Genomic DNA, 26,673 nt, shown 5'->3' on the forward strand with positions numbered 1-26,673 from the left:
TAGTTTTCCCATATATATATATATATATATATATATATATATATATATATATATATATATATATATATATATATATATATATAAAAGAAAAAGAAGAGAACTACAAAGTTCTAAAATCCTATATAAAAACCTAACACGTTTTTTGAAAGAGAACGAAATACTAAAATCTAATGACTAAAAGACTATTTCCCCACTTCAAATTATAATAATACATGTGTGCGGCCTATTTAAAATACTTATAACTCAAAGAATTTAAGTGATTTTGATGGAAAAGACTACTACTACACCCTATGACTTAAAAAGACGTAAATAATATTCTACAAACTAAATAAGACACTTTTAACATTAATGACGAGCCACATCTTAATTTTTTTATTCTTCATGGCATCTTAGATGATCCTCGATCATTCTCCACAGCTTAAAAAGAACTCCACTCAGAGTGAAGAAATCTGATCGATGGTTCATCGATTCATTAAAGATCTTGTTTTACTATATCGGCGTCCCTAGCCCAACTAGAAGGGCATTTTAACAATCCAGAAAGGTTCTCGGAGTTATACCACGAAGCTAGAAAAGAGAGACTTCTTTAGAAACAAAAGCGTAGAGTTTTCACCGAAACAAGAACAAAGTATCACTCCTTTGAATAGACAACATTTTTTCATAGAAATCTTATAGCGTCGAACCTAGGTTTTCTCTGATACCAAAGTGATGGAGAGCCATAAAAAAAAAACCAAAGTGATGTAGAGCCACTACGAGACGGAATAACAGTTGACTCTGATCCCCAAATTGATGTAATTGGTAAGGGAAGACAATTGGATATGTAGCTCTGAATCTGATACCAATTGCCGTAAGAAGGCCAATTGACAAAGATTTCTTTAGTGTTCAAAGCTGGTAGTAATAGGCTAGGAAATGAGTGAGCTTGTCTTGGTAAAAGTTTAGGGACTGTTAAGAGATATTGAAGGGACTGGTGGTATAGGGTAAAGAGAGGTGTAAAAGGTTCGTAAATTGTATGGTATAATGACTTTAGGACTGGTTTGATTTTAGGAGGAAGATTGTGGAGAGTTTACATCTTTCAGGCAGTAATAAGGTAATAAGGAGTGTGCAGGGACTGTTGGGTAAAGGAATAGGGATTACTGCAGGTTGTAGGAAAGTTGTGCATGGTTTATTGGACTGGTAACAGATTAAAGGGGACTGTTATAGGCTGTGAGTGGATAGAAATTTGCAGCAGCTGCAGCTGATAAAGGTTGGGCTTAAGGACAATTATAGGTAAGAATGGAAGGATTTAAGGGGCTCAAGGGTTGTCTTTAGCAAGGTTACCAGAGCAGGAATCGAAGGCTGCCGGGATGGTCAAAAGCGGGAATCATGAAGTCGCCGGACATTCGCCGGGGAGTTGGGAATCGCAGGGGAATCTCCGGGGAATCGCGTTTCACATAACATTAAACCGTGGTTCCCAAAAGTGGAAATTGCGTTTCCAGCGAATCCGAACCCCGACTCCCAAATTTTGGTGATTCGAAATGATTCCCAATAATGAATTGCGTACTAGGGAATCAGGATTCTCCGGTCCAAGGTGCGATTCCTTCTTCCTTGGTTTTTAGCACTGACTACAGATTGAGAGTCAAACAATCAAAAGAAATGTAGATGTTACAATTTATTATTTAGTGGGTCCAATCCTGGATCTAAAGATGATTCCAAGTTAGTTCTGGAATAAAATCAGTAAAAATATGTAATAGAAATTTATGACAGATGGGTTAAAAATTTATTATATGTAACAAAACTAGGGTAAATTTTGCAATAGAAATCTGTAACAGGCCTGTAGGTAAAATATCTATAGGATTTATGGGACAGGCTAGGGAAAGATATGGGATTAAAGGTATCGAGAAGGTCTGGGTTACAGACATGCAAGGTAAAAGGATGGCCGATGGGCTGTAGGAACAACTAAAGGGGTTTCTTAGACTGTTTGAAGATAGGAATTTAGGTTTTGGTTGGGCTACGAAGAAAAGGAGGTTCGCAGCTAAGCTTAGGGTTTAATAGTTGTGGGTCAAAGTCAAAGGTTTAGATTTGGATTGGTGGTCGATGGAGAGGTACAGATCTGGAAGTTTAGAAGATAGAAGAGAATAAAATTTTTAAATACAAAGAATAGAGAACGGCTAAACTGTATTTACACCAGGCTTCTAAGGCATGATCCCAGGCTTCCTAAGGCATCACACCTCAGTGTTGAGGCATCCCACCTATATCAATCCAAAGGCATCCCATCCATAGATCTCCAAGGCTTCAATCCCACCTAGATTGAATCCAGACATCGCACCTTGAGGATGAAGACTTCACACCCACAATTTTGCAAAGCAGCAAACCATCCGTATTTTTATTCATTCATCTATGATAGCATCAGAGGGAGAGCCTTGGCGCAGCAGTAAGGTTGCTCCATTGTGACTGGTGGTCACGGGTCCGAGTCACGGAAACAGCCTCTCTACAAAGCAGGGGTAAGGCTGCGTACATCTAGCCCTCCACAGGCCCCGCAATGGCGAGAGCCTCGTCCGCTGGGCCGCCCTCATCTATGATAGCATCAATAGCTCTAAAGATTAAAATTTATATAAAATAAAGAAGAGAGCTAGACAGTTCTAAAAACCTAACACCTATAACACTTTTGGACTAAAATACCCTCTAATGACTTAAGGCTTTAAAATTTTTGTAATACACCTATAGGGCTTACTTAAAACACTCATAACTCTGAGAACCTGAGTGATTTTGACAGGAAAAGACTCTACCAACCCCTATGACTTCAAAAGACTTAAATAACACTCTAAAATTTACCATTAAAAAAAACACCCTAAAACCTAAATAAAACTCCTATACCATTTGTTAGATTAACACGTGAAGTTGCAGAGATGAAGATTGAGGAGAAGAAGAAGAAGAAGAAGAAGAAGATTTGGGTTGTGAGAGAGGGAGAATCATTAGAGTTCTCTCCTCACCCTCACGATTATTATTTTATATTAAAACTATATGAAAAGACAAAACTACCCTTATATGTTTTAACACTCCCCCTCAAGCTGGAATGTATATATCATTCATTCCTAGCTTGTTACATGCATCCTTTAATTTTGCAGGCCCTAACGCTTTGGTGAACACATCAGCAAGTTGATTTGTGGACCTAGTAAACATGGTGCAAATCTCTCCTCTTTGGATCCTCTGACGAATGAAGTGACAATCAACTTCAATATGCTTGGTTCGCTCGTGGAAAACTGGATTGTTGGCAATATAAATAGCTGACCGGTTATCACAATACAACCGTGATGGTCCCGAAGGAGGAAAACCAATCTTTGACAAGAAGGAACGCAACCAAATCAACTCTCCAGTAGTATAGGACATAGCTCTGTACTCAGCTTCTGCACTAGATTTAGACACAATATCTTGCTTTTTACTTCTCCAGGACACCATATTACCACCAACAAATGTACAGTAACCAGTTGTGGATCTCCTATCTGTTGGAGAACCAGCCCAATCAGCATCAGTGAATCCTTCTATAATCTCATGTCTATTCTTTCTGAAGCATAATCCCTTTCCTGGTGTGCCTTTCAAGTATCGGACAATTTGAAGTACGGTAGCCCAGTGAGATGTGTGAGGAGAACTCATAAACTGACTGACCAATCCTACATCATATGAGATATCAGGTCTGGTAACAGTCAAATAAATCAACTTTCCCACTAGTCTCCTGTATCGACCTGGATCATCTAATTAATCTCCTTGTTCAGGAAGAAGTTTGACATTTGGGTCCATAGGAATAGATGCTGGTTTTATTCCCATGGAGCCTGTCTCTTCTAAAATATCTAAAGTATACTTTCTCTGTGACAGGGAAAGACCACGTTTAGAATGAGCCACCTCAATTCCAAGAAAATACCTGAGACGACCCAAGTCTTTTGTCGCAGATTCTTCCTGAAGAAACTTCTTCAGTCTATGTATTCCGTCTTGATCATTTCCAGTAATAACAATGTCATCTACATAAACAATTAGGAACACATATCCTGTACTGGAATGATGGCTAAACACGGAATGATCAACTGAGCACTATGTCATACCAAACCGCATAATTGCACCACTAAAACGTCCAAACCAAGCCCTCGGAGATTGCTTCAACCCATAGATTGCCTTCCTAAGGTGACATACTGATGAACCCATCTCCCCCTGAGCAACATACCCAGGAGGTTGCTCCATTTAAACTTCCTCAGTGAGGTCGCCATGAAGAAAAGCATTCTTCACATCTAACTGATAAAGTGGCCAACCACGATTAACAACAATGGAGATCAGCACTCTGACGGAAGGTATTTTGGCTACAGGGGAAAATGTCTCCTGATAATCCACACCAAACGTCTGAGTATAACCTTTTGCTACCAGCCTGGCTTTGAGACGCTCAATTGTCCCATCTGGTTGATACTTAATAGCAAACACCCATCTACAGCCAACTGTCTGCGCATCAGAAGGTAACGGAACAGGCTGCCAGGTTTTATTTAAGTGAAGGGCATCCATCTCGGCATGAAAGATGATCATAAGAGACAAACTTTGAAATAGGATGAGCAGTCGTACGTGAACGAGTACGAGTAGCAATAGGAGAATCAGAGATAACAAGGGAATTACATGAGGGTTGGTCATCCGACAGAGAAGTAGGATTGGCTAGTTGAGGAGATGGAGGCAGAACTACCTGTCTCGGTCGTCGGCTATATACTTTTGGCGCATTCATGAGAGGAACGTCCGGAGAATCTGGAACAGGTTTGGTCGAAGAGGAAGAATCTTTCATATTTGCGTCCGAAGAAAACTCAAGGCTATCAGGAATACCATTCGAAGCAGGGATACGTAAAATTAGACTTTGGGGCTCAACGGAAGAAACCTGAGAATCTAAAAAATAGGGAGTATCCTCAAAAAAGGATACGTCTGCTGAAACAAAAGTCTTCCGCAGGGTAGGACTATAGCATTTGTATCCTTTCTGAGTCCTAGAATAACCCAAAAAGATACATTTTTCAGAACGAGGGTTTACTTTGTCCAGTCCTGGGCCTAACCGGTGAACAAAGCAAGTACATCCAAACACACGAGGCAATAAAGGGAAAGGATTACCCAGTGGATAAAGAACTGAGAATGGGGTCTCACCAGAAAGTACAGAAGATGCAAGCCGATTCCCTAAAAAACATGTTGTGAGTACTGCACCACCCCAATATACCTTCGGTACTCGCATTTGGAACATGATAGTGCGAGTTATATCTAAGAGGTGTCGGATTTTGCGCTCGGCAACCCCATTCTGTTGGGAAGAATAAGCACACGAAGACTGATGAATAATGCCTCGAGAGTCAAGAAACTGATTGAAGCCATTACTACTGGAAAAATACTCCTTGGCATTATCAGTACGAAAATAAGAGACAGAGCATTTAAAGTGATTCTCAATTTCAAAATAAAAACTACGAAAAGCAGTAAAGACATCTATTGCGTGAAATACCGATAACCATATAAAGAAGTAGTTCGGGCAGGACCCCATACATCTGAATGAATAAGTTCAAAAGGTCTAGATGACCATCTACCACCTCGCGAAGGAAAAGACACTCGATGGTGCTTTCCCAACTCACAAGACTCACATGAAAAAGACTCCATAGATTTATTAATAAAAGGAGATTTTCTTAATTTGTCTACAAGAGGATGACCCAGACGACAATGCCACTGATAAGCGTCGGCAGAGGTACGAAGTGCAACGCCAGTCGGTAAGGAATCAAAGTAATATAAACCACCCATCTCACGGCCCCTACCAATCCTCTTCCCAGTCTTCAGATCCTGAAAAGTGCAATAGGAGGGAAAGAATGAAACAGAGCACAGCAAAGTTTGTATCAAATGACGCACAAATAATAGATTAACTGGGAAGGAAGGAACATAAAGAACAGAGGATAGTAAAAGACCATTAGAGATGGATACTACACCAACCCCAGAGACTGGTGATGTAGTCCCATCTGCTAATGTCACAGTACGGGGCGCAGTAGGCGGTGCTGACTGGAAAGAAGAAAGAAGTTGAAAATTACCGGTCATATGATGAGACGCCCCTGAATCAATGAGCCATGATTCAGAGGATGGACGAGAAATAAAACAAGATGAGCTACCTGGCTAAACAAAGGTGGCAGCAGGTTGTTTGCCTCTATCACGCAGACGGATGAGGTCTTCATATTCGGCACGACTGACTATCATCTGATCAGCAATAGGCAAAGTGGCAGCAGGCAAATGTGCAGGAGTAGCAAGAGCAGAACTAGAACCATCAGATGTAGCAACAGAAGCAGTAGGTCGAGAAGGACGAAGCTCTGGATGTAAGTCATAACAATCAATGGATGTCCCTCCAACCTACAGTGAGTACAGAATCGAGACCCACGTCCACGACCAGTCCAAGATTCCCGACCACGGCCTCGTCCAATAACTTCTCGACCACGACCACGGCCCCACCAACCACCACGACCAGCACGGCCAGATCCTCGGCCACGGTCAGTACCATAAGACATAACTAGTGCAGAGCTATCCAGAGTATTATTCGTCATCGGAAGAGCCCGCATACGCTGAACTCGAGAAAAAGTCTCCTGAAGTGAGGGCAAGCTACCAGAACCCACAATCTGCTGCCGTAACTGTAGGAAATCTGAGCCTAAAGAATCCAGATATCTCACTACGCGCATCTCCTCCTGACGGCGCACAAGTTCAACAGGATCGACAGTAAAGGGCATGAGTAAGTCCAACTGCTGACAGAGAGCCTGATAAGAGCTGAAATGGTCGGAAAGAGACAGGTCACCACGCTGGAATCCTAACCAGTCAGAGAACAGATCACACATGCGTGTGACATTATTAGCACCAGAGTACAAGGTTGCAGCATAATCCCAAACCTCCTTAGAAGAGTCAAGGAGCATCATATTTGCGGCCACTTGAGAATCCATACAACTCCAAAGAAAAGATCTGACTACAGCATCCTCTTGTTCCCATTTCTCAAATGAGGGATCCATAGTTGGAGGAGGAGGACGTTCTAGAAACCGTACTTTCCCACGACCAAGAAGATAAGTACGAACGGCTCTCCTCCAGGGAGGATAATTCTTCCCATCCAAACGAATCGAAGTCATCTGAAGAGGGGCTTCAGCATGAGAGTAGCCAGTAGGACTTAGTGCAGAGGAAGAAACCACATCAGTTTTCAAGGACGCCATCGACGACGAAGATGTGTCAGTGGGTTCCATAAACAATTTCTGAATGTTGGAAAACAATAAAGGAGGAAAAACTAAATATCTGGCAAATACGGGAAACAAACCCGAATATCAGACCACCACAAGTGTAGTTGAGACACAAGCCTGAATAGCCACAAGCAACAACATACAGAAAACACCACCACCTAGTATCAATAAACAAACCACTAATAAAGCTGCCACACGAACAAAGTGAGAGTCACATCAACCGTCAACACACGACGACCACCAACAAGCACATAACCAACACGGAAATAATAATACGAACAAACACCACGAGCCAACCAACACCCATATATCCAGTACACCAACCACGAAAAGTATCGAATCACCAACCACAACATCAACTATCATCACCAACGAACAACCACAAAATCCTTCATGAAGACAAAGTAACCACAAAATACAAAGAAGGAATCAAGAACACCTATGCCTCCTCAATCAAGGCATAAAATCCCTAAAAAAAAAAAATTGCAGGACCACGAAGCAGAGAAGAGGGGGTGAAGGGTGTCATACCAAGGAAGGAGTGCGTGGGGGGTTGTACGAAGCAGAGAGATGGGGTGGGTGGGTCGTGACCAGCAGAAGATGTGCTGGAAGGTGTCGTACGAAGCAGAGATGGGGTGTGGAGGTGGCAGCAAGCAAGCAAGGAAGTAGAGGTGGGGTGTGAGGTGTCGTACGGAGCAGGGAAGAGGGTTGGGAGTGTGGTACGAAGCAGAGGAGGGGCTGGGTTTTGTGTAGGTTGGGGTTAGGGTTAGATTTTCGTATAGGTTTATTGTTAGGGTTAGGGTTTTGAAGATGAAGGGGATAGTGTTGATCTACATGGCTCTGATACCATGTTAGATTAACACATGAAGTTGCAGACATGAAGATTGAGAAGAAGAAGAAGAAGAAGAAGAAGATTTGGGTTGTGAGAGAGGGAGAATCGTTAGAGTTCTCTCCTCACCCTCACGATTATTATTTTATATTAAAACTATATGAAAAGACAAAACTACCCTTATATGTTTTAACACCATTATTGATGGACTTCATCTTCTTCTTAACTCCATTCTACATGACATCTTGGATGCTTCCCCATCAATGTTACATAATTATATTTATATGGCATTTAAATATGTTAATATGTATCATACATAAATATTTATATAAATTGCATATGAAACGTGGTATATATTGAATTATTAAACATGCAAGAAAGCACATGTCACTGGGTTTTTTTATGTTGTTTAACCACAGTTGCCGGAAATGCCTACAACAGGTGGGAAACGCATTCCCAAAATGTGAGAAAAATTGGAAAAATATTTCAAAAACGCATGGGAAACGAGCAGGAAACATATGGGAAGCTTATGTGAAACATGAGTGAAATGCATGAGAAACCTATGGGAGGGGGTGACAATGTATGTGAAACATGTGGGGAACTTACGGAAATTGTTTTCTACAAATCACACAAAAAAATGTAAAATAAATAGAAAAAAAGAAAAACAATAGTATGTATAGTAATAAAAAATATAAATAAGTAAAACTAAAATATGTAAAGAACAAAAATCATCTCTGTATGCCTCTAATTTAAATAAAATTATGAAAAAATTATAAACACGTGTATTAATGCAAAAAAAAAACTAGTAGAAATTTGAAATTAACAAATTTCAAATCTACAAACACATATTTCTTGTTTACTTGTGTTCCACGTGTTTCTCTATCGTGCCTAAAACATTTCTAAGATGTTTCTCAATGCGTTTCTCATATGATGTTTTATCGCTTTCATTTTTCTAGTTTTTTTCTCCATTTTTTGTGTTTCCCGCTTTTGCTTCATATTTCGCTTCCCGAATTCGTTTCACAACTTGGTAATTATGTGTTAAACAATTATGGGTGGTTTTTTGCTTGTGTGATGGTTTCGAATGTGCATTTGTGTTTATTCTAGCCCTTCTTGAAATTCCATTTTAAATGACCATGTGTATATGATGGACATTTAAGTGTGTATTTATACTTATTCTAGCACTTTTTTTAACAAAACTTATTCTAGCACTTATTAAAATTTCATCTTAAATGTTCATAATGTGTATATGTTTCCATATGTTTCGGTGATTATACAAGACTTTTATCAAAATTTCTATAAAAACTCATCATTTTTTCAGTTTTGTCACAATCGAAATGCATACCAAAAACAAAACTTGATATCTTGCTTATAATAGGTCATATCAGTAGCATCAGGGTTTTAAATTTCATCCGAAATTTCAGATTTCGGTCAAGACCAAAACTGAAATAGCTGAAATTTCGAAAAATTTCGGTGAAATTATAGATAAAATAATAATTTTTTATTCCTTTAACAAATTTCAACCGAAATTTCGGCTAAAAAAATATGACATTTCGAGCTCTTCTACCGAAAATTCGGGATTTCGGCTAAAATTTTGGTTTCAGTGAGGACCGAAATTACCCCCGAAACCAAAATTTAAAACCTTGAGTATCATGACGAGTGAATATTTGCAGTTATGATCTGTTGGATCAGCATCCAGGTCTCAAAATTCAACCATGCATACAAAATCATCAAGGATAAACTATGCACCTTAATTGTTGTTGCCAACACAGGGACAAGATGACTGTGGGTGTTAACCTTGAAGCCATCTGCATTCCTGCCAATAAAACATAACAAGAACATAAAAAAAGTGACTTTATTTAAGATAAGTGCTAGCAGCATGCTTCAGAGGGATGTCATGCTGGGACGGCCTTTGGCTGCACGGCTTGTATGTGAGCCAGAACACAACCCTAAATCATTCTCCTTTGTCTACTCAGCTAGAAAGAAAATTAACTTCAGGAAAAAAAATACAACAATATTTTACAATTGGAGCAAAATATCCCAATTCATAATAAACTTACGACCAACTTCAAAATTCACAAAACTTATCTTCCCTGTCTTTCTCTAGATGGTGGATGTGAGACATCTGAGATACCAGATAGAAGAAAGGAAACCACAACTATTTATGCAACTAAAGGACATGAGATGCCAATACAAATAACCCAAAAGACAAAAATCATTTGGTGATGGACAATAGATATTCGCAAGTAAAGAAAGAAATATTGAAACTAGTACCACATCATCTCTGATCCCAAAAATTAAAGTTGCTTCGTATTGAAATCATACAACCCAACATGAACCAAATCTGAGTTTAGAATTAGGATGTCAAATAAAAGATCAACATACCGATCTAGATGAATTGCCAAGTTAGGTATTCGCATTATGGGCTCCTCGATCCTAACAAGCCTATGCAAGTAGGAAAGAGAATTATCTTTGCCTTCCTTTATCATCAACCGCCCAGCAATAGTTAAGTCACGATCAAACCATGTGTGCCACAACCCACTTCCATAAGTTTGGACACCTATCTCCAAATACCCCCCTTTCGCTACCTGAAGAAACAGAATAACATAGTCAAACAAATCCAATGGCCACCTGAACCAGGTATCTGTAACACAAAGACGATCTCATTTAACAAAAAGTTTCAAAACCATAGAGAGCATTTCGACCATTCACTTTGATCAGTGAAAAGATTTCATTTGCAAATTTTAATGAACTTTGATTTCTAAGAAATTAAAATAGAATTCAATCATAACACAAGGATCATTTGCAAATTTTCAACAGAACACAGATCTATCGAAATAGAAAATAAAGAAGAATAGAACAGGAGAAAAAAATGAAGAAAACGGTGTGTTAATTCGAGGAAACTCAGCCTCCAATGTTAGAGAAATAGGAAACAAAACGTGACTACTGTTTGCTGAACAGCCATACGACATCTACATGTTAGAGAAAATAGGGAGAGCAAAATAGGAAACAAAAATCAGCAGAATAGGAAAAAGAGAAAAAGGAAACCTACTGCAATATGGAAATCTACTTTTAAGGAAAATCATCTAAATAAGGAAAACATATTTGTAACATCCCCCGCCCTTAATTTCAACCTTATCCTCAAGGTTGATTACCAGAAATTTCTACTGGAGGGAATGGTAAGGCTCCTACGTGGCATCTTCAATGGTAAAGAGCCTCAATCACTGCTCGATTATTACGCTTGACAATCTGTTGGTCCCAAATAGCATGTGGCTGGGTTTTAACTTCACCTGTAGGAGATGTCTGGTAGCTGACTTTGAACAATGACATTGATGCAGGACAATCAAATGTTGAACTGATACTTTGCTCTTATGCCAAATCTGATGGAGGATGAGTCTATAGAAGGGACGCTATGGGTGAAAAGGATGGGTAAAAATTAGGTTTTAGTTCCTATAATATGATTGGGATTTGAAAAATATTTCTACGAGGCGCAGACCTATGTTGCATGGATTCGGATTCGCGTGTCGGGATCCGACCCGGATTCGAGGTCTTGGATTCGGCAAGCCCCCAAAAGTAGGATTCGGATTCAGTAATTTTTAAATAAAATAAAATTTTCAAAATTAAAAATTTTAATGTGTGTGTGTGTGTGTGTGTGTGTGTGTGTGTATATATATATATATATATATATATATATATATATAGAGAGAGAGAGAGAGAGTATGCATTTGCTGCGCTCGAGCGCAGCACAGAAACAGGGTGGGGCCCAATTTTGGGTGGGATCCAAAGCATTCATTTGATGGGCCCTTTCATGGGTAGGGTGTCCACCAAAAATCAGCTCCATTGGATCACCTTAGGGTGTCCATTTGTGGTGCCAAAAATGGACAGATTTGTGGACAAACAGTATCTGTCCATTTTTTGCCCCACCAATGGGCACCCATTGGTGATCCAATGGAGCTGATTTTTGGTAGGCCCCCTATCCATGATGGGGCCTTCCAAATGAATGCTTAGGATCACACCCCCCCCCCCTGTTTCTGTGCTCGAGCGCAGCTAAGCCTAGCTGCACTCAAGCGCAGCAACCCTTTTCTCATATATATATATATATAGGGAAAGGTGAGCGTACTCGGTCGAGTAGATAAGCTTATCTACTCGGTCAAGTTAAAAACAGTGGGGGCCCACATTTTCTGGGTGATCCAAACCATTCATTTGAAAGGCCCTTACCTAGATAGGGTGTCCACAAGAAATCAGCCTCATAGGATCATCCTAACCCATCCAACAGTGGAGGGAAAAATGGGCATATTTGTGGACAAACTGTGTTTGTCCATTTTTCCCTCCACATTTGGATGGTCGAGGCACTAGGGTTTTTATTAAAAGAGTATGGGTTGTGCTTTCATATAAAAAAAAGTTAAGAAAAAACATTTAATGGGAAAATTACAGGATTCGCATTTTAAAAAAGACAACGATAATCAGATTCGCTCAAAAAAACAGGAGTTGTGCGGAAAAGAGACAACGATGAAACGGATTCCCCCGAAAAAATAGGATTCGTGCGGGACACGGCTACGACAAGAATCCGGATGTGTCCCATGTGAATCCATGTCCGATTCGCATGTGGAGACATGTCGACACGGATTCGGCATGGGGGGCAAAAAATCCATGCATGAGGAGCGCAGACATATGTCGGGAGGCGTTCAAAGAATGCTAAGAAGCTTTCGAAGGATGCCGGTTAGGTGTAAAATGAGTTTTGGAACAAAACGAGAGAGACGATAGGGATGGATTTGAATGATATTTCTACAGTTGAGAAAAAAATTTAGCGGATATTTTAAGGTTTTGTATAGAAGATGAGCGAAAAATAATGCAAGAGTGGTTTTCGAGTTCCCGAGAAGGTGATTTATGAGAAAAACTAGAAAAAAGAAACATGAAAGAGATAAATAGCAAGGTCGGAATCTCACCAACCAAAACCCAAGGCATCACACCAAAGGGTTCATAGGCATCACACCATGGGGAAAATCAAGGCATCGGACCTCGGCAAGAAGTAGACATCACATCCACATAAGAGGAAAAACTTCAAATCTTTTTTCATTCATCATAAAATAACATAGCATTCATACCAGAAGGAAGACATATAAGCATTAGACTCGTTCTCTTAGGGTTTCCGGCGAATATCTCCAGCGTTGTAAGGGCTCAAGCCCTTCTTGATCCTTTTGTTCTCTTAGGGCCCAAGCCCTTCTCCATTTCCTACTCTAGGATTAAGGTATCAAGGAACAAGATGACTTATAAAGACAACCAAAATGAGGGACTTCCAAGGCTGGGAGACTGGACGTGCAAAAGATGCAGGTATATGAACTTTAAATGGCACAAGGCGTGTAGAAGATATAATGCGAAAAGGTCTGGTGGACTACCTTTGCCTCCTAAACCTAAAGGTGAACCCCTAAACCACCGTAACTTGGAGGAGGTAAAGGTTTGGCCAGACTCTGGAAAGACCTCATGTATTTATAGAAATGGAGCACCGATTATATTACTAACTGGAGAAGAAATCGATGAGAGGAAGCAGATTTTGCGCTCATGCTTAATTGGGAGGCCTAAACAGTATGAGTGGAACCTGGAAGACCTCTGGAGATGGGCCAAATGGTTTTGGGATATCCCATTTCTCCCTAAACCTTCCATACTTGCTTCTAACGAGGTCCTCTTTATGTTTGAAGAGGAGAGTAAGGCATCCAGATTACTGCAAATGGGGGGGAACGCATGTGGAAGCCAATTGTTATCCCTTAGAGCTTGGAATAAGGACTATCAACTGGGTTCTAAAGCAATCTGGGTCAAGTTCCTGGGAATTCCTCTTCATGCATGGGCTATTTCAACAGTTGAAGCTCTGGGGGCGATTTTTGGTGAAGTCCTTGAAACGGACATGAAAGGGCTCCACTCTGATTGTATGAGACATGCGTCGGCAAAAATTCTTGCACCAGAATGGAAGTTTAGGATGCCATTCGTGGACCTCCAAGTGCAAGATTCGCTGTTTAAAATAGGTGTTGAGGTCTTTCTCTCCCAAAGTGTGGGCAAAGACGAGATTCAAGATCCTGCTAGGAATGCAGGAGAAGAACCAGTAGATCCTCCCCCGGAGCCAGAAAACCATCAGCCATCTTTAATCGTGCTGAATCAAGCTATGGTTTCAAAGGAGCACAATTCGTCGGCGGTATCTGAAATTTCACCCTCCGATGACTCGCTAGCTTTTGAGAAAATGACTGTTGGTTCTTTGGCCACGTGGCAGCCTGGTAATACGATCCAGGGTGAATCAGATCTCATGCCTCCTATGTGGGCCCAGAAAGAACTTTCAAATTTCAAATTTCAAATTTCAAAAGCCACTGACAGGACCGGTTAAAGCGGTCTCTAGACCGGACATCATCAATAGGGCTTGGAAGGAAGCATTGAATACTGCTAAGGGGAGTGATTTGACAGCCCTACAATTACCTTCGGCAAACCTACAGGAAAAAGTTGTTAGGGCCCTGCGAATTCTAAAACAGTAAATGAAAAAGTCAGGAGTCTCGAGACACTTCGTAAAGGGACAACACAAAGGTGGAATCCAGCAATCAAGGGAAGAGATCTAATCAAACACTAGGGTTGATATTTATCAAGGAAGCTCCTAGGAAAAAGGCCATATTCAGTTCTGGGAAAGTGGGTGCTGCTCCTTTGGGCGGCAACCACCGGGGAATTCATGTCTAAGAGAAAGGTGAAGTTGTTGGGAGTCCTAGACCCCGCTCCCAATGAAGCTAGGATTTTGGAATATCAGGGGGTTAAGGGAGGATAAAAAGACTCGGGCGGTTAAAAATCTTATTATCCATAATTAGCTTGACCTAGTGGCTGTCATTGAATCAAAATTAATGGGGGTAGATGATTCAATCATTAATAAGTCTTGGGGCCAAAATCAGAGAGAATGGGTAGCAAAAGATGCGGTGGGCACAGTAGGAGGCATAATTATAATCTGGAAAGAAGGCCGCTTTCATCGGGAGGTAGTGTATGAGGAGATTTTCGATATCAATCACCTTTTCTTCTTCTGATTGGAATGAGAGGTGGATGCTTACAACTGTCTATGGGCCAGCTAAAGCTTCTGAGAGAAGTGAACTATGGAGTGAACTGAGGACCATCAGAGAAAATTGGCAGAGTCCGTGGATTATTGGTGAAGACTTTAACACAATTTGTTTCCCATCAGAGAAAAGTTCTCACACCAGAATTAGTACTAGCATGAGAAACTTCTCAGCCTTCATCCAAGACCATGAACTGATAGATCTCCCCCTTGATGGAGCTAAATTCACATGGTCTAATAACCAGGATCGGCTGGTAATGAGCAAAATCGACAGGGTTATTCTTACTCGAGAATGGGAGGAATGCTTTCCTCTGCTATCCCAGAGGGCGCTCCCAAGAACGGTGTCGGATCACAATGTTGTGGTGTTGGATATTTCTTTTTTCTCTGGGGGTCCTCGACCTTTCATATTTGATTTGGACTTTTTGGAAATACCAGGCTTTGATGATAAAGTCAAGCAATGGTGGGAGGAGTTTGAAATCAGGGGCTGGAAAGGCTATACACTGTGCCAAAAATTGAAGGGGTTGAAATCTAAAATTAGAGAATGGTGGATGAGGAGACTATCAAAAGTAAAGAGGAGATCTCTAATCGCCTGATTACGCTGGAAAACAAGGAGGAGAATGGAATGTTAACAGCAGAGGACAGAATGGTGCGCCTCAAACTTTTGGAGGAGCATGAGGCGATGTTACGAAGAGAAGAAATCAGGTGGAGACAAAAATTACGAGCGTTGTGACTCAAAGCAGGGGACAGGAATTCAAAATATTTCCATAGAACTACAAATTCGAGAAGGAGAATAAATTCTATAAATTGTCAAAAAGATGGGAATTCCATTATAGAAGATCAATCAACCATTAAAGCATCAATTGTGGAGTTATATTCGAGGTTGTACTCTAGGGCCTCGGATTGGCGCCCTAAGTTGGCCGGGATCCAATTCAAGTCCATAACTCTGGCACAAAAACAACTGCTGGATGGGAATTTCTCGGAGGAGGAAGTGGAAAAAGCTAATTTTTTCAATGGCGGGGCACAAAGCCCCTGGGCCGGATGGTTTCCCAATGGCCTTCTTCCAACGGTTCTGGGATGTTCTCAAGGGGCATATTATGGCCTTCTTTTATGAATCTCAGCAAAGGGGCATTATTAGCTATGCTTCTAAAGCGACTTTCATTACCCTAGTCCCGAAAAAAAAGGAGTGATTGGGATTAAGGACTTCCGCCCAATTAGTCTAATGCACAGTGTGGCAAAAATCGTTGCAAAACTGTTGGCGAGAAGGGTGAAAAAGGCCATGGATGGGATTAGTTCCCATTTCCAAGGAGCATTTGTTGAATCAAGGTAGATGTTGGATGGGGTTCTCATTGCCAATGAAATAATTGATTCGGTTAAGAGGAGTGGACAAGAGGGATTACTGTTCAAGACAGACATGTGGACTGGGATTTTCTTGACTCTATTCAAGAAAGGATGGGTTTTGGTCCAAAATGGAGGATGTGGGTCAGATCACTTATATCCTTCAACTCATTCTCAGTATCATCAATGGTGCAGCCGAGGGATATTTCAAGGCTTCTAGAGGGATTCGCCAGGGGACCCCCTAGCCCCATATCTTTTCATTATGGTGGAGGCTCTTAGTCTGTTGCTGTCTAAGGCAAGCAGCTCGGGACTTATTCGGGGTCTCCAAGCAGGACCTAATGCCACGGAAATCACCCATCTCCAATTTGCGGATGATACACTGGTATTTCTCCAGAATAGCCCTCAAGCTATTCCTAATATTATGAAGATATTCAACTGGTTTGAGGCTACCTCGGGTTTAAAAATCAACTTAACAAAAGCATGCTTTTGGGTATAAATATGGATCCGTCTGAGATCCAGAGGCTTGCAAGGACAATTGGTTGTAGTGCTGGTTCTTTCCCGGTGACATATTTGGGCCTTCCCTTAGGGTTTGGAATCCCATCACCTGCTCAGTGGGACCCGGTGGTAGAAAGAATTGAGAGAAAGTTGGCTACATGGAAGAGGAGATACATTTCATTTGGGGGCCGAATCAGTCTAATAAAAGCGGCGTTGTCTAATATGCTGGTCTACTTTATGTCCCTTTATAAGATTCCAGTGAAAGTTGCTTTGTGAATTGAACAAATTCAGAGGAATTTCCTTTGGGATGGAGGTGGAAAAGAAAAAAAGCTGAGACATCTGGTTAAGTGGGAGAAGGTGACCCAATCCAAGAGGAGCGGAGGTATTGGGATAGGTAAAATCAGACTGCGGAATAAATCTCTTCTTGGTAAATGGCTTTGGAGATATGGGCTAGAAAAATCGGCACTATGGCACCGAGTAGTTGTGGCAAAATATGGATCTGAATGGGGGATTGGAATAGTAAAAAACCAACAGGAGGGAAAGGACCGGGAGCATGGAAATCCATATGTTCCGTCAAAGATGAGTTTGATCGTAGAATCAGGTATAATGTGGGCACTGGTATGAATGTGAGATTTTGGCTAGACCTCTGGTGTGGGAACTCCTTACTGAGTATGGAATTCCCGGGATTATTCCGAACTGTTGTCAATCTAGATGCAACAGTGTCAGACTATCAGTGAGTGAAGGTCAATCAGGCAGGGGCTTCTGGGATATAAGATTAAGGAGGAACCTGAAGGAGGAGGAGATTCTCGATTTACAGAGACTCCTTCCTTTACTGGAGTCAAAGTACTGCACCCAGTTAAAAGAGGATGAGAGGATATGGATGCCGACACCCAATGGTGACTTTATTGCCAAATCCTTTTTCTTGACCTTAAATGATAATCAATCCTCTCCAATCAGTCGCATATGGAAATCCTTAGCACCTTCAAGGATGGTCGCGTTCGGATGGACGGTTGTTCATTGGAAATTAAATAATTGTGATCGTTTAAAGAGGTGACATTTTAGCTTGCCCAGCATGTGCATCCTCTGTACACAGCATGAGGAATCACTAGATCATCTTCTGTTACACTGCCCATACTCATACCATCTATGGGTAAAGGCATTGGGGGCTTTTGGTATGTCCTAGGTATGCCCTCAAATAATCAGTTTTTTTATTCTGGGCTGGCAAGCTGGTCCCTTTGGAGTATTGGTAAAGCTCTATGGTTGACCTTTCCCTATGCTATAATTTGGAATGTGTGGAAGGAAAGAAATAGGAGGATATTTGTGCCAAAAAGTGGAACTCGTGCTCGTCCAGCGGCGGATATTAAAAGCGAACTAATTTCTTGGACAAAAGCCAAGAAACAGTTTACCTATGGAATTGATGATTTGGTAAGAAACTGGTGGGCTGTCAATTGGGACAGGGCAATCAGAACCAAACCTAAACCAAAATGGGTCCCACCACCACTAGGGTGGCTAAAATTTAACTTCGACGGGTGCTCATTAGGTAACCCAGGGAAAGCTGACATAGGAGGAGTGTTCAGAAACTCTACTTCTTCGATAGTCGCTACTTTTCTGGGCCAGTTGGTATCTGCGATGCTAACGAGGCGGAAATCATAGCTCTTCTATTTGGTTTGCGATGGGCCTTTGAGAATAATCAACGACCCTTAATTGTTGAAGGGAATTCTACCAATGCAGTGGGTTGGGCATCTGGATCTTCCAAGGGACCCGGAAGTTACAGGCTCAAGTGGCTGAAATATTGGACCTGATGAGAGTGCTCGACTCGAGGATCGAGCATCGTAGACGATAAGCGAATGAAATGTAAGTAATAGCCTTTCCGTAATTTAGAAGGAAAGTCTGAAGAGTTTGGGCTACTATAATCCTTTTCCAATATATTACCCCTGTATTGACCTTGGGCGTGCCCAGGGGTCTCCCTTAATAGCAGGCTGGGACTACTGGTCCCGATTGCTAATTCAATATCAATGAAATATGTCGCTTTTCAAAAAAATAAAATAACATAGCATTCTTTTTTCAAAGTTCCCTAAGGCTTACAATATATAAGAAGAAAGAAGAGAACTGGAAAGTTCTAAACCCTAAAGAAAACCTAATAATTTTGGACCAAAATACCCTCTTATTAGCTTCCTACTTAAGAACTCCATAGTACTCATGTGGGACCTCTTTAAAACATACATAACTCAAAGAACTTAAGCTATTTTGATGTAAAGACTCTAATAGCCCTACTATAACTTAAAGGACTTAAAAAGCACCCAAAACATTCTTAAAAATTAAAATATGGCCCTCCGATGGTCCCCATCATTCTCCCCCGCTTGAAAAGATTCGACCCCGCCCAATAAAATGATTGGCATGATGAGTAAGAGTTCTTCAACTGGAATCCCCGCACGTGTCGCATACGGTTGTCCTTTCCAACACTTCCAACGCACAACTAGCTTTAGGCAATCATGTCGTTGGTTTGAAGTAGTGTGATCACCATGTGCGCTTTTGATGTCTTCCTGATGGCGTGTCTGCTTAGGCAAAGAAAAATTGGGTTCTTCTGTTCCTTAAGTCTGCAGCCTTCTACTGGTGTATACTCGAGCAAGTAGTAAAAATTTGAAAAGGGTCCAAACATTACGATCGATGACTTTCTTGATGTAATCTGAAGCTCCTGCTGACTACGTCAAGTGAGTTTCCACTTCCAAAAGTGTGGTTTGACCGTTGTTGCTCTCTTGATCCTCATATAATGTTCACGAATTAACTTCTGTTGAAACCAGCTTTGAAGGATGACAATCGCTTTCTAAAACCTAGTGTATACTTATGAGCTAAGTATCGTAGAAACCAACTTTGTATCATGATAGCGACTCAGGTCCGTTGCTTTAATGGCACACTCCATAGAAGGTATCAACAATGATTGTTTCGGCACATACTCCAAACTCTATGTAACATGTGGAATCTTGGCTAGAAGAGATGCATAAAAACCTTGGTAAGAATGGTCCAAGTGAAATAGAAAACCATCAAGTTTGCCGTTTAAGTTTTCCAATATCTCATGTCTTCGATCTTCAGTGCATCTAGACAACATGATTTTGACCTAAGCTCTTATACCAAATTGATACAGGACGATCGAATGTTGAACTAACACTTCGCTCCGACGCCAAATCTGACAGAGGATGAGTCTATAGAAGGGACGCTAGGGGTGAAAAGGATGGGTAAAAATTAGGTTTTACTTTCAAAAATATGATATGAATTGGAAAAATGTTTCTACTAGATTAGGGTAGGCTTAGAGTTGTGCAAACATATGTCGGGAGGCTTTCGAAGGATGCCAGAAGCTTTCGAAGGATGCCGGGAAGATGTAAAATGAGTTTTGGGACAAAAGAGAGAGACACGGGATAGGGATGGATTTGAATGATGTTTCTACAGTTGAGAAAAAAAAATTAATAGATATTTTAGGGTTTTTGTGTAGAAGATAAGAGAAAAATAATGCAAGAGAATTTTTCGAGTTCCCGGGAAGGTGATTTATGAGAAAAACTAGAAAAAAGAAACATGAAAGAGATAAATAGCAAGGTCGGAATCTAACGAACAAAACCCAAGGTATAACACCAAGGGGTTCCTAGGCATAACAAAATAGAGAAGATCAAGGCATCGCACCTCGGCAAGAAGTAGACATCACATCCACATAAGAGGAAAAACTTCAAATCTTATTTCATTCATCATAACATAACATAGCATTCTTTTTTCAAAGTGCCCTAAGCCTTACAATATATAAGAAGAAAGAAGAGAGAACTAAAACCCTAAAGAAAACCTAATAATTTTGGACCAAAATACGCTCTTACTAAATTCCTACTTAAAAATCCCGTAATACTCGTGTGAGACCTCTTTAAAGCATGCATAACTCAAAGAACTTAAGCTATTTTGATGTAAAAAGACTCTAATACCCTACTATAACTTAAAGGACTTAAAGCACCCAAAACACACTTAAAAATTAAAATATGGCCCTACTACGGTCCCCATCAAACATGCTCTACCAATTTCTTTTTCAAGCATGACACATGGAAAACAGGGTGTATTTTTTAACCATATGAGAGATCTACTTGGTAAGCAACTTGTCCAATGCACGAAATATTGACGGATAACTGTCGATACTGTTAAAGTATAAAAGATTAAATAACACCTTCTCCGATTAATTAGTTGTTTCACATGGCAACAGAGCAAAGGTCCTGAGTTCAAACCCCATAGCAAAAATCCACATGCAATGGCCAATCCCAAAAGAGAAGCCACATGTGCCACATGTAGGCCAAACCGATAAGAGGGGCCACACATGAGGGGAAGTGTTAAAGTATAAAAGATTAAATAACTCCTCCTCCAACAGAAGCTTTTGGTGTAACTAGTTGTTTCACAGATATGACTGTAGACGCAGGAATACAGAATCACCAACTTGGAATTCTCCCTTAGTTTGATGTTTATCCACTTGTTGGTTCATGCGAGCTTGAGCACCATGTAAATTGTCGTTAAGAAGCTGCAGTATACGGTCTCGTTCATGTAAGTCATAGTCAACTTGGTGCGCATTACAAGACCAATAGGTGTAAGAAATGATGAGAGGTGAGGCAGGCCCATACACAATTTCAAAAGTTGTCCTCTTTGTACCGGAATGATAAGTCGTGTTATAACACGGTGTAAGAAATGATGAGAGTTGGGGCATGCCCATACAGAATTTCAAAAGTTGTCCTCTTTGTAGCGGAATGATAAGTCGTATTATAACACCACTCAGCCCAGGGCAGCCAACGGACCAACTCCTTGGGCCTATCACCTGTGAAGGAACGTGTAAGCCCAAGGGTTCCCTACGATCACTTTACTTCATTACACATGCACATCACTATGAATGGCTTGGAGACCCAAGTGTATACTACTTAACTAGGAAGCACGAGTACTCTCCCAGGGCTCCCGTACCAGACACGTATTGGGTGCGGGTACGTCCTAGGTACGTACCCATAATTAGAAAGGAAAAAAACCCAAGTTTGGTTGTTGGGTGCGTGTCGAGTGCGTTTAGGGTGCGCACCCACGTGTACCTGAGACACCCTGCTTCTCTCAGCTGGTTGACACATCCTACTTCTCTCAGCTGGTGTAAATCCTTCCTGCTTCTTCTATCTCCTCTCCTGTACTTAGCATCTACATGTAAACCATTTAAGTAAATGGCCATTTACTTAAGATTTACATGTAAATAACGGAATACCCCCCATTTGGATTTATTAAAAATAGTTTCAAGACCCAAATCTAATCTAAAAGAAAAAAAGTCAGCTCTCCTGTTCTAGTACAAAATTCAAAGAAAAAGAGTCGGGTCAAAATTTTAACTTTCATAACTTCCAAACGGAGGGGTTTTTTCAAATTTTAAAAATTCATAAAATCTATCATGTCCAAACATTATCAAATCCCAAAAGTCCGGTATAAAAAATCTCATAATTTGGTCTCTAAAAATTATTCATCTCGTCAGGCATTGGTCAACACACTGGTCAACACACTGGCGACAGACCTTTTTTTCTAATGAATGATGTATTGATGCCTCATGTTATGAAATATGGAACTTAATCACTTATGGAATGAAGAGTGATATTAGAATTTTCCATTTTGGTGATGTTATGGTTATTTTAATTACTGTCCAATTATTATTTTTATTTTTATAAATATATAATAAAATATTAAAATATATTATTATATTCGGCGTACTCGAATGTACCCGCACCCAGTTTTTTAGAAAATCATGTACCCACGTACCTGTGTCGTGTCGTACCTGCACTCTGTACTCGTACCCATGCTTCATAGCTATTTAAGAAGAACTCAAAGTTCATGGGAGCAAGTCCAAAATGTCATTCCCTAGAAGATCCTACAAGATGGAGTTCATATTTGAAGATCTTAAGCAAGTCAAGCATCAATCGGAACTCATTAAAGATTTTATTTTTTTTTTTTAAATAGCAGGATGAATTCATTAAAAAGGAAGAGGGTCGAGGTGGACCTCAACCAAAATTACAAGGAAACAAAACAAAAATAACATTGAAGATTATATTCAAGAAGAAACCCAAGAGATGTCATTTCCTATTCTAGGTTGTATCTCTAACCCTCTTATGGCTTTCCCTATCAAGGCACACTCTAAGACCCCTCGAAATTTTGTTTGCAACCTTAGAGTTAAAGTCCCGAGGGTTGCAAAGTTTTCGTGGAGTTTTTAAATGGAAAATACATTTTTCATGCAACCCGGTGGACCGACCCTAGGTCCCAGGCGACCTGCCCTTGTAGACGGAGAAATATAAAAAATGAACAGAATGTGAAAGGTGGGCGCCCGGACTGCTCCGAGCAACCCATCCTGGTTGTTCGCCTTAATCCCGTCGACCGACCCACCTTAACAAGCTTTTTTGAAAGAAAAAAAATGTGAGCAGCGAATGAGCCGAGGCAGACCAAACCACCACATTCGACCGAGTCTGCGTTAAAATAGATCTGTTGGGGCTCAACGAATACTTTTCAAAATGACTCAGTTTTTACAGTTTTGCCCCCCAACGGCTAGTTCTTTTAAAAGGCTATAAAAGGAGTTTTCTACCACTACTAAAACTTGATGAATTGATTTTCTAAACAGCCTAAGGCCCATACAAAATCTTTTTACATTCTTTTGGGTTTACAAACTTCTCACCAACCACCTTGTGCCTTGAACTTGAAATCCTCAAGAGTGTTGGTTAAGGAATTATAGTGTATCTTATTTGAGAGAGTTTATAGTGAGCCTTATCATTGTAAAACCAGCCTACAAGGAGACACCATGCCCATCAAGTTCTTCTTCTTCATTGTATAAAGGGTCTACGATTCGGCCTGTCAAGAAAGGTGAATCAGGCATTGTACTTGAAAAAGGGTTTGTTCCCTTGGAGTTGCGAAGTGAATATTGTACGGCTTGGGGATTCGGCTTATAGTGGAATCCTACATTAGTGGAGTGCCCAAGGAGATAAACTTGGACGAGTGGAGTAGGTCTTGTTGAATAAACCGAACCACTATAAATTCATGTGTTCTTCATTGTGTGGTATTCATCTCTTATTCCATCTATCTCTTACCTAATTGTACATCATTATTTCTAATTAGCTTGTGAAACATCTTTCCATACCTCATCTTGCTAATTATAATCGTCTTGATAATCAAGTCTTTAACTTAAGAAGAAATAGTTGGAACTTATCTTACTCACTTGGTCTAATCTAACATAGTCAATTCGAGAATAAAAGGGTGCCTTCGAAAGGGTATTAAAAAAGGCAAAATTTTTAATTATAACCAATTCACCCCCTCTTGGTTGCCTAACCCGCATTTCACAACGCAAGTAAGTTTCAAAGCAGTGGTTGACTACCTCAATTTGGCCATCAGCTGGGGGATGGTAGGTCATACTCATGTTTTGCTTAGTCTCCTCCAAGCAAAAAAACTCCATCGAAAACTTGCTAATGAACACCAAGTCGTGGTTACTAATGATAGACTGAGGATGCAACTTAAAGATGTTATCAATGAATACTTGTGCGATAGCAGCAATATATGGGTGAGATAGAGTGCAAAAGTGAGCGAACTTTGTAAGATGATCGACGACCACAAATATGACACTTTTCCCTCGTGAAAGAGGCAAGCTATCAGTAAAGTCCATGGAAATATCGACCCAAACTTGTGTCCGAATTGGCAATGACTGAAGAACATCTGGACTTGCCACTGTCTCACCTTTGTTTCGTTGACATACTTCACATTCTTCCACATATTTTTTGACTTTTCGTCGCATCCCATTCAAATAGAAGGCGGGTATATATACCCACTTGTATGTGCAAAGGAACCTGGAGTGTCCAGCAGAAGGTGATGCATGGAGTTCCTGAAGTATATTAGCTTCTTAGAAGAGTGAGTAGACAACACCATTCACCCTTTATATCTGAGACATATCGAGTCCCATAGCTTGAAATGGCAGTGGGGTCTTGCTGTAATTTATGAATGATGCTCTGAATTGAAGGATAACGAGTCCACTCCTTACAAAATGTCTTCAAGGTCATTGCAAAATGCTCTGAATAATCCATTCTCCAGTATACAAAATAAAGCTTCAGCCACTACATTTTCAACCTTCTTTTTATAAATGATTTCCTAAACATAAACCATCAACTTAGAGACTCATTTGTGCTGCTCCATGGAAGAAATCTGTTGCTCCATTATGTACTTTAAATTCTTATGGGCAGTCAGTATTGAAATGTCGCCCGATGAGATATGGCCTCCACTTTGTGATTGCGTGGACGGTAGCCATCATTTCCTTGTCATACATTGACGCCTCCTGGTGTTTAGAGGACAAGGCCTTGATTGTAAATATTAAGGGATGAACCTCCTGCATCAGTACACAACCAACACCTATGCAGATGCGTCACACACTATCATAAATATTTTGTTAAAACTTGGGAAAGAAAGAACCGGTGTAATGGACATTGCCTCTTTTAATTTTCCAAAGGAATCCTCATCCGCATCCCATTTAAAGCTGTCCTTCCATAGTAGAGCTATTAAGGGAGTACCTATTTGCCATAATCTCGCAAAATTTTCTGTAATGGCTTGTAAGCCCAAGAAATCCCCGCAATGCTTTGATTGTGGCCAATTTAGCCAGCTCGACCGTAGCTTTAATTTCTAAAGGATTTGCTGCTAGCCCGTCCTTTGAAACAATATTACCAAGGTATTCAACCTCCGTTCTTCCAAAGATCCATTTCGATCTTTTAACAAACAAACAATGCTCCCATAGGACGGTGAGAGTAATTAAAAAATGATGCAGATGATCTTCTGTAAATACCCAAAACGCCCCCAAACCTAAATTCACTTTTCTCTTTTTGGGAGGGGTGTTTTTGTCCTCTAGTGTTTGGCTTTGATTAGGGCTTCTTAAAGAAAGCCTATAAATATATCTTTTGAGAGTTTAATGAAACCCTAAACTCTTTTTCTACAGCCGTAAGAGAGGATTTTCGTGTGGAAGGAGAAGAGAACCAACTTTTGGGATCGGAGGGCGAAGATCAAGGTAAGAACTATCTTCTATATTGATTTATGTTATTAGAAACCCTAAAACAAGAATTATGTGATCTTAAAAAGATGAAAGCGAAGGTTTGATTTTGTTTAAGATGTGCTTTAGGACTGATCTCAGATTCCTTAGGATTCGCTTTGTTATGGAATCTCTAACAAGCCTAAGATCGGATCGTTTTGGTTTTAGAAAAGTTTATCTTGAAGGGATGAACTTAAAAGTTTAGATTATTTTTACAATAATCATGTGTTGATTCGAGCGTGAAATTAGATTAGTTGGATTCATCTCGTCGATACGAATCCAATGGATCCGACCACACGTGAATCGGAGCTAAAACGAGAAAGTTATGGTAAGTAGAAGTTTTGGTAAAATCGGGGACGAATCTGGAATTATCGCAAAGAAATTGTGAAACTTCGAAAATTCATAACTTCTTCGTTTCTTGTCCGTTTTCGACGCTCTTGTACTACGGCTGCAACTTGGGTCGGGTTTTACCCGGCCCGCATCAACCCGACCCGAAAATAGCTTTGGTTGGGTTCATGTTTCTCGGGTTTCGGGTCGAGCTGGGTCTACGATCCAAAAGCCCGCATTAATCTCGGGTCGAGCCGGGTTTGAAGAGGCCCAACCCGACCCGACCGGACCCGAGTTACTTAAGTTATAGTATGTATTT

The 26,673-nt window shown here is 40.5% G+C and overlaps 1 protein-coding gene across 1 annotated transcript in view; it reads right to left on the reverse strand.

Annotated features, from left to right (window-relative positions):
• LOC143861050 (putative aspartyl aminopeptidase) overlaps positions 1-26,673 on the reverse strand; it is a 53,998-nt gene that overhangs the window by 21,558 nt on the left and 5,767 nt on the right. Inside the window, exons 4-5 of the mRNA XM_077371934.1 lie at positions 10,432-10,634; positions 9,796-9,862 (exon numbers count right to left, since the gene is read on the reverse strand). Coding sequence (XP_077228049.1) covers positions 9,796-9,862; positions 10,432-10,634 — 270 coding nt within the window. The remainder of the gene's footprint in view (positions 1-9,795; positions 9,863-10,431; positions 10,635-26,673) is intronic.

This window comes from Tasmannia lanceolata, unplaced genomic scaffold, assembly GCF_043159265.1.
Source record: "Tasmannia lanceolata isolate RefF3 unplaced genomic scaffold, GAP_Taslan_0.1 ptg000037l, whole genome shotgun sequence".
NCBI classification, from domain to species: Eukaryota; Viridiplantae; Streptophyta; class Magnoliopsida; order Canellales; family Winteraceae; genus Tasmannia; species Tasmannia lanceolata.